A 12,431-nucleotide genomic window follows, 5' to 3' on the forward strand; every position below is an offset into this window, starting at 1 on the left:
TCTACCACATAGGATCCTAACAATTTCCTATTTCTGAGCCTGTAATAATCTAACCTAAAATAGAGAATCTTGGTTCAACGCTGGGGCTATAAATACCTTATTTCATTAGAGGGTTAGATATTCATTCCTTTTCAACAAAATCAAATACGGTATAAAATAAAACGAGAAATAAAAGTGGTATAAAATAGATAAGTTAGACATAAATTCGGTATAAACCCAATGCGAAGTAAAAATACACATTAACACAATCAAGCGAATCCAAAACCAAATTGCAAAAGAAAAGTGTGAAAAATCTGCAAACATTAAACGAAACCAAAGACGAGTTTGAATAATCAAATCCATCTCTTTAAGAATGGTAAATGTACAAACTGCCAACATAGACAAATACACGTACCAACAGTTCGTGTGAATTAAACCACAACAAGTTTAACGGCCCCTTAAAGCCTAACAAACCCATACCGCAACAGACAAGTTCAAGACATCCGATTGGACAAAAAAAAAACATTTCAGTGACAAATTTTTAACTACCACACAATCAATGGTGCTATGTTGAAAACCCAAACGCCTTAAAAACTGTAGATCTCAACAAATCTGAAAAGCACCAAAGATCAACATTAAGAATCCAACACCAACAGCGTCGAAAAGTAGTGTGAGAACAACAACAATTAGATTTCAGTTAAAACCACTAATAACAGACCCAACCATTGAAACAAAACCTCAAAACGACATTGAACCAGCCGCCAAAAGTCACCGAATACAGAAAATCTGAAACAACAACCGAAAAGGACGCTCATCCGAAAACAACAACCAAAAGGGAGGGTGAAGTGGGAGACACCACCACCGTCGAATACTTGCCACCTTTGAAATTTGCACAAAATACCGAAACCGATATGAAAGTAAGAGAATCTTTCGGCGTCCACCACCAACCAGTTTCTAATAGGATTGATTGGGCACAAATTTGAATATATTTTTTGTCAAGTTCTTATTTTATTTCACCAACACATTTTTGTTTTCCATTTTTTTAATTAGTGTTTGTCATTTCCCTCATTAGTTTGGGCAAAATGTATATATAAATATTTTATCAAAGATTAATCACACAGAAGTATTTTTTTTTCATAAAATTAAAACGAATCTTCACCTATAAGTTAATTGTTCCCTCTTCATTATTTCTAAATTCTTAAACCAGCTTTAACTTTTCTCATCCTTTAGATTGTATAAAAAAGAGATAGAGACATGAGAAAAGAAGAAGATCCGTTGTCAAAATATTTGTGGCCTAATTGTCTTTTTAAAAGGGTAAGTGAAAAATATTATATCTGAAGAACAAAGGAATTCAACACTTGAAACTTAACAAATCTTCAACTTGGCACTTGAAACTCAATCATTTTTCAATGAAAATGACACAAGCTTTCCGAGAAAGTTGAAAAGTTAAGGCACACTTCTAAGTTGACATTATTGAACCTTCATTATTTACCTTTTCTTACTAGGATAAAATCAAACTGTAGTTAATTATTATAAATAATTATAACGGGGCCAAGCTCCAGCAACAAGTGATATAAAACATGGTCAAAATAAATTTTCCATATAAGTCAAATTATGTAAGAAAAGAGTTTCTCTTAAATGAGATTTTCCTTTAGAAATTAAAGTATGTAACTTTTTATTTAATATTATAAAGTAAAATTGTGGGCTGAATTGAAGATAAATATACATATAAAAATAATTTATTTTAAAAAAGAAAAAGAAGATAATAAACATCTGAAACATATAGAGGGAAAAAGTCAGAAAAAAATCTTTGAGACAATATATAATGTTTGGACCAATTTATGTTGAGCGGGCGATAATTGTACATAACAAGATTCTCCAATTTTTGATAGTTGGGTTGGGTCCATTCTTGGGTGGATTCATGCATTTGCACAGATAGAGAAGGTGAAAAGAACCCTAACATTCATATCAATTTTGGGGCCACAAGATAACGAGATTCACCCCTCTTTCATGTGCATTATGGTCCCTCTTGTAATCAACCTTCTTAGTTTCCACAGCTTTTGAATTATCATTACCTCCCTTCCTCGTGGAAGCTAGAATTAATCGGTGATCGGTGTAGGTGGATTGAAAAAGAGAATTTAAGCTTCTAATGCGTTGAAAAAAGGTCTGACATACAAAATTAGTATTCAAATGTTGAGTGAATGATATTTGAATTTAAAAAATACTTGAGAAATGCCGTATTTTTCTCTTTCTCTTATATAGTAGGCTGGTTATAACTGCTCATATTGAATTACGATTTACATGTGTTAAATTTATATCCTTATGGAATAGTCCTCCATACTCACAATCCTGTTTCTTTCTCATGCTAAAGAAAGTGATAAAATAAATTCACTTCAACATGAGTCGATTCTAGGGTCCCATCTTGTAGATAGATGAACATGAGATGATAAAATGCATTCCACGTTTTTCTATTGACCTTGGTTAAAGTTGGAAAAAGAAAAAGCAAAGGGGCTCAAGTCTTACTTGGCTTCAGCAATAGCCACTTGCTCATATATACATTATGTGGTTTTCAGTTTTCCTAACAATTGGTGGCCCTTCCAACAGACCAAGACTGCGACTCTGCTAATGACGGGTGACTTTTTTTTGGGTTCAAATATCTCATCCGAAAATTGGAGATTAAACAAAAAAATTTAAGAGAATTCTATAATTAGAGATGGATATAGTATTATTATTTTATATACATTGATCAAATATCAGATTTATAATCACATCTTTAAAAGACTCGTTTATTAACATTTGTTAGTACAACTTTTTCGTCCTTTTTTTCCTAAAATAATTTAGTAACAAGAATTATACAAAGAAATAAAAAATTCTAGGTTCGAATTCAAGTTCTAACTAAAATTATAATATACTATAATATAAGATTAGATGATGTAGCAATCTCATCTTCGCCTCAACCTATACTTTTGTCTGAATATTTGCTTTTTTTGACAAGATTTTATGATAGTTAGAGCAACCAATGCACCTTGATTTCCTGCAATGTTTCCTGTTTGGTTTTTAAATATTAATTTTGAAATATCAACTTCAAATTTATATGGTCTTTCTTAAATTTTGCTTTACGGAGGATACATTGTTAGCTACGGGTATAATTGATTCAGTTTTTAGTAAAAAATATGTCGGGACCGATGATATCTCTATTGGTTTGATTTGGTTTAATTTTTAGTAGTTTTTAAAAATGGAATTGAACCAAACTAACCGGTTTGATCAATTTGATTTGACTGATCGGTTTACAATATTTTTTTTCAAACATTATATTTATTATATTATTGTATTTTTTGGTGTATTTATGCTATTATTTTTTTAAAATATATATTATATGTAATATTTAATTCATGCTTTATTTTTTAAAAATAAATTTCAAGTTGTTCTTAATGCATATGAAACAATGATATGATTTTCATTGCATCATGAAATAAGTTCACTATCAAATATAAAAGTTGACACTTGCCATCAGAACGTTGAGAAGAGATTTGAAAGCTTACGAATAAAACACAACAATAACAACAAAAAATTTCAATACATATAAATTAACATGTTACACACCTCAAATACATATCAAAACTACTTTGTAACAAGAATAAAAAGAATTTTATTGTTGAAGAAGAAACAAAAAAGGTAAAAAAAATAAATAAAAACTAACGAAGGGAACTTGAATACAAAGAAGGGGACCATAACATATGAGAACGACGACAGAGAGATCAACAATGATGGCGGGTAGTGGGAGAAGCAATTAGGTGAAAACAGGTTTTCGGGACTTATGATTTCTACTTTCTATGTTTTAGAGTTTGGTTTTAGATATGTGTTTGATTGAAAGGAAGGAAACCTAAACAAAGATGTAGAATGGTTGGACCAATAAAAAATTTGGGCTTAGTAATTGGTGGAACAAAATAATTAAAGCGTAATTATAGTCATTGATTCGGTTCATCGGTTTGTCGATTCCTAAAAATTAAAATCGAGAATCAAACAAAACCACATCAGTTTTCATTGATATGGTTCGGTTTTAAGATCAAACCAAAAACAGACAATTTTTTTTATTTGGTTTGGTTTAGATTGTCAGTTTAATTAGTTTTTTTTAATCAGCTTACACCACTTGTTAACATAACAATATTGAAAAGAAATCCTCATATTTCCTCTGCATCAATTTTTTGGTGTGCGATTCACCAACCTTATCTCTTCTTTCATCTATGATTTATTAAATTTTTTTCTTTATTCCATGGATTGTATTTTTCTACCATATATGGGTCAACACTCCATAAATAATGTTTCAACTACCATTTAGACTGTCCAAACTCATGAAAGATTTAGTGGCACATGGTGAAGTTCATGGGATTCAAATTTGTAGAGGGGCACCAAAAGTGTCCCATCTACTTTTTGCTGACGATTGTTTTTCGTTTTGCAGGGAAAATCTAACCGAAGTGAGATCTCTTATGAAGGCTTCAGGTCAGGAGATTAACCTGACTAAATCAGAGGTGTTTTTTAGTCATAATTTATCCAAACCAGCTCAGGAGGATCTCACGAGTATTACGGGAGTTCTCCATGTGTTGGGAACTAGAAAGTATTTAGGGTTACCATCTATGATCGGTAGAAGCAAGAAGGCTACATTCTCCTACATTAAGGACAAGATCTGGAATAGGATTAATTCTTGGAAAGGAAGCTCTCTATCTAAAACGGGGAAGGAAGTTATGATCAAATCCGTCTTGTAGGATATTCCTTGGTATATAATGAGCATCTTCATTCTACTAGACAGGGTAGTCAATGATATTGAAAGAATGTTGAACGCTTTTTGGCGGGGAGGTGGTAAAAATGGTGGAGGAATCTGGTGAATATCATGGGAAAGGTTAGCATGCACCAAGAAGGAGGGAGGGTTAGGTTTCTGAGATTTTAAGGCATTTAACATGGCCATGGTCGTTAAATAGGGGTGGTCCTTACACTCAAAACCAAGTGCTCTTGTATCTAGAATTTTCAAAGCAAGGTACTATCCTAATAATTCTTTCTTTTATTCTACTCATGGTTATAACTCAAGTTTTGTTTGGAGGAGTATATGGAAATCTCGAGAGGTTCTAACTCTAAGGAGCAGGTGGAGTATTGGTGACAGTAGCCATATCAGGGTTATGCAGGAACCTTGCCTTCGTGGTGGTAGTAAATGTAGTATGGGTGGCCCTAAGCCACAAGGTGTGTATGATATTTCTATAAAAACTATTATGATGATCGATGCAAAAAAATGGGATACAGGTGTCATAAGAAATTTCTTTGACGATGTAGATTAGGAAAAAATCCTACAGGTTCCGTCGTTGAAAGAGGTTGAAAATGATAGGATGTTTGGAAGGAGGAGCAGGATGGTATCTATAGTGTGCGCACTGGTTATAAACTTTGGCGACATGCTTTTAGAAGAAGAGAAAAGGTTGTAGGGGAGGAGGGTTGGGGTAGTCTTTGGAACATACAAGCACCGCCTAGAGTTCAACATAATTTATAGAGAATTTGCAGGGGTTGCCTTCTAACTCGGGCGAGACTCTGACAACATTTTTCTATGTGGCCGTTAGCCAGTCAACTGTATGAGAATAACATCGAGGATGAATGGCACTTGTTTCTGGGATGTAATGTAACTAATTAGTGTTGGAAGCGCAGGTTTATCTAATCTCATAAACTCTCGTATTCACTCATTTCAGGACGTTAAGTCTCTTATTTTTTATATCTGTATGAATCAGGATAAAAGATTAGCAGGTAGATTTGCGGTTATGATAGACGTTATATGGAAAAATAGGAATGACTTTATTTGGCACAATGAGAAATAGAAAGCGGATAAATTATAGTGTATAGATGGAACGATTGGTTTCAAGCTCAAGAAGATACGGAAAGCAATGTTCTATCTTATTATGCTCTGGAATAGAGTCCACCATTTATGGGTCAGTTGAAATGTAATGTGAACGCTGCTTTTAATAATAACAATGACACTATTAACAGAGGGCGGTTTGTATGTAATCACCTTGACAATTTTATTTTTGCAGGTGTTGTTTGGGTCCCAGGAATTCTCCTCGTCATTGAACCTGAAGCCTTAGCCCTGAAAAAGGCAATTCTTGGAGCTATATCTTTGTACTGGAGTTTGTGACATTTGAAAGCGATTCCCAAAGAGTGACACAAGCTATCCATTCTAATAGTAAGGGTGACTCATTAGTTAATCTTATTATTGAGTCCTTTGCTAGTTTATTACATTGTTTCCCAAACTTTGAGGTGAAGTTTGTTAAACACCAAGCAAATATGATTGTTCACTCTCTTGTGAGGGAGGCCAATTCTTGGGCTTGACGTAGTTTATTAACTTTGATTCTTTGTTGTATTGAACATCATTTGGTTAATGAATTACATTGATTTTGTTTTGATAAAAAAAACTACCATTTAGATGATGATGTTTCAATCACACTTTAATTTGATTTTTAAAATATTATTTATCACCCCTTAATATCCTTAATATTTTGGATTGCAAGAATAAAAGAGACGGATCAAAAGGAGAGAGGAGCAATAATAGGTTGTATAAAGCCTAGAACTAAAGTTTATTTATTTAAAACAAAACAAATATTATACTATTGTTAAGAAATGTTACATGGTATTGAAATTGGGAGGAAAAAGTAAAAGAGGGAGAGATTTAATTGAAAGGTAAAAAAGACTATTAATCTATTAAAAAAATGAAAGAAAAATAAATAAAAAATAGGCGGGCAAGCCCGCCGCCCGCCATCCCGACACCTTGGCGAGGATGACATGATTTTTATACCAATTTTACTTGACGGGCTTTCCTGCCCCGCTCGCTTTTTGGCGGGCTTTAGGTAGGGCGGCCGACCCGTTTTGTCACCCCTAAGTACAGGTGACACGTCATTTCTTACTGAATTGAGAGGGAAACATGGATTGGACGAGGTATTTTAGTCTAAGTCCAACCAGGTGGCTTAGAACTTCTTTGGGATACCTCGATGTAACCTTTCTTTGGGCTACTTCAAGCTCATCTTGGGTGATCTCAAGGTAGCCCTTGCTTGGGAGACCTCAAGGTATCCCCCTCTTTAGGCTACCTCGAGGTACCCTAATTTTGGGCAACCTCGAGTTAGTTTCCTCTTTATACTACCTTGAGGTAACACTTCTTTGGGCCACCTCATGGTAGATCTTCTTTAGGCTACCTCTAGGTAACCCTTCTTTGGGGAAGCTCACGCTAGCCTTATTTTGGGGTACCTCGAGGTAGCACTTCTTTGGAAAACCTCAAAGTTTCCCTTATATGGGCGAACTCAAGGTAGCCTTCGTTTAGGATACCTCGAGGTAACCCTTATATGTGATACCTCATGGTATCTCTTCTTTGGGATAAATCATGGTAATCCTTCTTTGGGCTATCTCGAGTCCTTATTAGGCTACCTCGAGGTATCCCTTCTTTGTCAATTGCAAGGGCTATATCATCTTCATCTATGTACCAATTAACTTCAAGCTTCAAACCTATTGTACCATCTTGAGAAGTAATCACAGGATGTTTCCAACCTTAAATCACATCCTTCCAAGTATTGTTGTCTATGAATTTAAGAAATACAACTATCTTGGCTTTCTAATAATCATAATTAGTACCATCCAAAATAGGTGGTCTATTGACAGACCCTCCATCCTTAGTATTATCCATTTGAACACAAAATATATTTCTTGCAGCTTACCCAAACAGAACAGGGTGCCTGCTCTAATGCTAATTGAAATTTAATTTCTCGGGGGACAAATGTTGGACCAGATGTTTGGGACAACTTGTCTAACTTGTTAAACCATATTCAACATAATATGACAGCATTAATAATACAAAATAGAAATCAATAAAGAACACAAGAGAATTTGTAACCCATTTTAGTGCAAACCATACCTACATCTAGGGGGCATCCAACCCAAGAAAGTAAATATACTCTTCTATAGAATTAGTACAAAGTATTTTAGATGAACATGCCCCTTGTTCGATGCCCTTCTTCTTAATTCTACTCTAATGTCTTTCGATTTAGGACTCCCCCTAAATATGAGAACCCATATATCTTTATATTAATCACTAATCCCGAGTGATAAACATCAATAAACACAATGATGAATGTTGAATTACAACTCAACTAAGCAAACCAATATGTCTTATGAATGAAGCAATAGTGTGGTGTACAATTAACACAAACAAAGACTCATCCAAAAACATAAATTATCGCTCAAGTTCGTGGTCTTCGAGGCATGGAATGAGTCTCTATATACGACAATCAATAGTTGGGCATTTCTCCTTGGATTTAGGCAGTGATCACGTCCAAATATGCTAGAGATTTAGTTAAGATTTACTCCTCCTAAACAACTCCACTAAAAAAAATATTGAATTTGAATTCAAATTTCAATCTCCATGATTTAAATTTAACCTAATTAAATAATCAAACAAATTAGATTGCCAAAAGATAGCAACACATAACAACAACCTTGTCCTGCAGACAAGGGACTAATGTTGCACACATGCTAGGACATGTGTTCTCATATGTGTCCTTCAAAGTTGGGACCATATAATCAAACTTTAAACCACAAATAAAATCTGAAATCTGCAATTGTAAGGGAAATAAGGATGAATGTTCTTGCAACAATATAGAAATTATTCCCATAGACGTAAGTGGTGACACATGTTTTGATGCATTTTAGTTTTTATCTAATAATGTATTTAGGCGGTGATTTGTATTTTATATGTAATGTTGGATTATTATTGTCAACGATGTAATCTGAATACGTTTTAATGTATATCCAGCATTAATTATATAAATATTGGTTGTAAAATTTTCTATGTTAGTGAAAAAATTTATTATTTGTCAATAAAACATTATGCGAAAACAATTCTTGTAGAACAACTGCTAACAGGGTTCAATCCAGAATTTAAGTTCTGGACAAACCCTTTTTTTGTGTGTTTTTCTAGGCATAAATGAGTTATCAGAAAATTAAGTTCTGAAATATCCTTTAAGGATTGAGTTTATAAGGTCCACATTGATCTAATACTTGTATAAATATAAGTGTCTCTCGTGTTGTTAACAAAATCACCATAGAATGTCTTAATATTTGTATCTCGCATTTGTCTACTTTAACGTCGAGAGATCCCTCTTGAATTTAGGCTCACAGAGATCACTCGTCTTGTTGATTTGAAATCCACACTATAGAATCTGTTGCGACACCCAGACAATCAAAGAGTTGTGACGCTTTATTATCGTTCACCCTTGACTACAATAAACAAAAAATATAAATAAGCAAGTTTGAGCTGAAGATGTATGAAGATTTAACTGTTTGTTATGTGGAGTTTTCACTGTTTCAAAGCAAAGGATCCGATCGAGGTGGATGATGCGATTGCAAAACTGATCAGAGATATTTCTATGTAATATTATATATTTTATGTATGTCATAACAAAGATTGATGTTAATCTGTGTTATTCTTCCCATTTCTGCAATTATTTATGGTGCGGGAAAACATAGAGGATTCTGACAGTTAACTTACATATAAAATACGGAGATTAACCTCAAAATTTTATAGCTCTACTTTGGCCAGGGTTTGAGACTTGACTATGTTGTGGTTGCATTTTGAGTACGTCCGGAGTTTAACTTCCAAATTTTAGGAACATTCTTAGTTTTTCACTAGGGTGGATGAGCACCACTAAAAGGTGTGAAGAGTAATACCCAATTTTTTTAGCCTAGAACTGAATTTGGGCTAACCAAGAACGGCCCAAGTATTAACTCTACTTGTTACCGGCTTTCAATTTTAAATTCAATTCATAATCTTATCCACACATAAAAAATAAAATTAAAAAAAAAAAAAAAAACAGAATTCAGATTAACAAGCATTAGTCCAAACATACTAAAGGATAAAAAGTCCTCAAAAAACAAAAAAAACCAATGCCATTAAAGAGCTGTATTATTTCAGTTACAGAAAACTAACACGTTTTCACGTCTTTCACTAAGACTCCAGGAATGAAACAAGAAGAAACTGCATCAGGAGTTTGATATTGCATTTTTATGTTCAATTTAGCTAGAATAATGCAACTAGAATAATATTAATGAGCCGTGGAGGCTTATTCAAGCTGCTAAACAATAAACAATAGTAATAAAATGAATGGATTTGTAAGTTTGTAACATGTCTGATTGTGTGTTAATATGGTTATAACTGGTAGTATGATATGGCTTTGGTTGCTCATTAAACTAAAATCGAGGATGTTACTTAAAAAGTGTAGTTAGTGTAAAATTTTAGCCAGAGAGTGTACAACACAGAAGTATATTTAATTATTTATAACTTTGATTCCATTCACAGCTATTGATATGAAGATACAGTATTTAGATTCTTTATTCTTTCACTAACGAAGTGCTAATACAACTGAACTTCATAAATCTGCAAGCATGTAGTGAAGGGATTCTTCATTTTACAAGCTTTTCTTCGCACCAATCAATGGGTCAATAACGTTCTTCCAATCGCTGGAGTTAAGAGTATTTTCTGTAGGTAACACGAATCCATTGACATAGAAAGTAGGCGTTCCAGACACCCCTCTCGATGCAGCATACTGCATTTAAGAGAAACTTAAATTAATAAAACAGGAAGGAAAAAAGTATTTCTCGAAAGAAAGGCTTTAAATCAAAGGGCTGTGATACGAACAATATTAATCTTGGATAGAATAATTTCAAATTCAGTTATATTATTGTAGTACACGAAATTGATCTGAACAGAGAGTAAAAGATAAAAAAAATTGTCTTATACCTTAAAGGAAACCCTGGTGAGGAGATCTGTGTTTGTGTCATTGAAGCCATTCTTAACAGAAGTCTCAGAAGCAGTCCCAATTACAGATGTTACAAACTTCACTATTTCATCTACAATTGAGGCTCTAGATAAGTTCCGTGTTGGAGCACTTAAGAATTTCTCCTGTAAAAGGATATACACTAGATTTAGTGAGCAAGAAACACAAAATAACATGAAAATTCAGTCCCATAACTAAGAGCTGATAGTCTAATAAGATTTAAAAAAAACAGTCGCGAGCTTTCGCAATTTCGGTCCGTGTATTTGTCACAAGACGTCACAGCTTAAATTAACTATAATTTGTTTTTTAATATAAAAACTGTGAATATCAATATCAGTATCGTCCTGCGTCCATTTTTAAAACCCTAAATACATACACCATATCCAACCAACACAAAGAATTGAAAGTTCAAACACACAAGCCAACCTGATGCTTGAAGAACGACTTCAGCACCGGAAATGTAGCAGATCTATCCAAACCATTCACTATGTGCAAAGCACGAGACGCAACATAAGCATTGTCATGGTATCTGCAATCATAAAAAAAAAAGAATTAAAATATACATCACATAATTTAATTTATTTAGGGCAAAAAAGTGAGAGATTGGAGAACAAACGGTAAAGGGAGAAGATGAACAACGAGGGAAACACGGCCGGCGTAGTGATCGAGAGCCGTTTGGAGATAAGGCCATGATTCAGCGCTGTAAGGGCACAGAGGATCGTAGAAAGCTTCAATCTGAATGGCATCGTGATTGAAGTGAAGATTCTTGTAAACGAAACCGTCTGGTTTAGCCGGCGGGATGTAATCACCTCCGACCAGGAGTACCTGCAACTGCGACGCAAGCAGTAGAAGTACAGTCAATATTCCGCTCCTGTGTTCACCTGACATATCTAATATTCTCTCTCTCTCTCACACTTTACTTTCTCTTTCCTCAAAATTGAATCCTAATTAGTACTAATTTCAATTTCAATGGTCAATTCAAACATTATATACACTTTCTTAGTTAATGAGTGATGTATTTGGTTTGTATACAGACTAAATACACTAATGATAAAAAAATAAGTAAGTTTTTGTTTATAATAGGCAAGTAAATATATTTTTTATATATCAATTATAAACTATAAATAATATAGAAAAAGTTTTTTTTACCAAAATATAGAATTTTATTCAATGAAATATTACATTGAATCTGGACGTACTTTCTATAAAACTATTTCTTTCAAAATTATTTTTTAAATTTATTAAATAAGAACTCCCTCCATTCTATATTATAAATAAAATTTACTTTTTTTAATTCAATGAATAATTAATGTATTTGATCAACATTCAGACTAGATACACTAATTGTTCAAAATGTAAAATTTGCTTATAATATAAGATGAGGGAGTAATGTGTTTTAAAAATCGGATCGGTGATCAAATTGGTGAGGGTACTGAGTCATTGGTTCATTGGTCGAACCACTGAGTCACTAGTCGAACCACATAACTAAATCAGATTAAATCAGATAACTCGGTTGAATAAATCAATCTCTATTGCAATACTATATATTTATTAAATCGATCGAATTGGATAACTCAGTCTCTAAAAAATATCACAACACCTACA

General features: G+C 33.5%; 1 protein-coding gene across 1 annotated transcript; it reads right to left on the reverse strand.

The window, feature by feature from the left end:
- Positions 1–10,296: 10,296 nt before the first annotated feature.
- LOC131607988 (uncharacterized) lies at positions 10,297–11,789 on the reverse strand. The gene is made up of 4 exons (XM_058879933.1): positions 11,443–11,789; positions 11,253–11,355; positions 10,790–10,951; positions 10,297–10,595 (listed from the first exon to the last, which is right to left on the reverse strand). Exons 1-4 carry the CDS (start codon positions 11,712–11,714, stop codon positions 10,458–10,460), a joined length of 675 nt encoding a protein of 224 aa, XP_058735916.1. The 5' UTR covers positions 11,715–11,789; the 3' UTR covers positions 10,297–10,457.
- Between the last annotated feature and the right edge of the window lie 642 nt (positions 11,790–12,431).

Source organism: Vicia villosa, linkage group LG5 (assembly GCF_029867415.1).
Source record: "Vicia villosa cultivar HV-30 ecotype Madison, WI linkage group LG5, Vvil1.0, whole genome shotgun sequence".
NCBI classification, from domain to species: domain Eukaryota; kingdom Viridiplantae; phylum Streptophyta; class Magnoliopsida; order Fabales; family Fabaceae; genus Vicia; species Vicia villosa.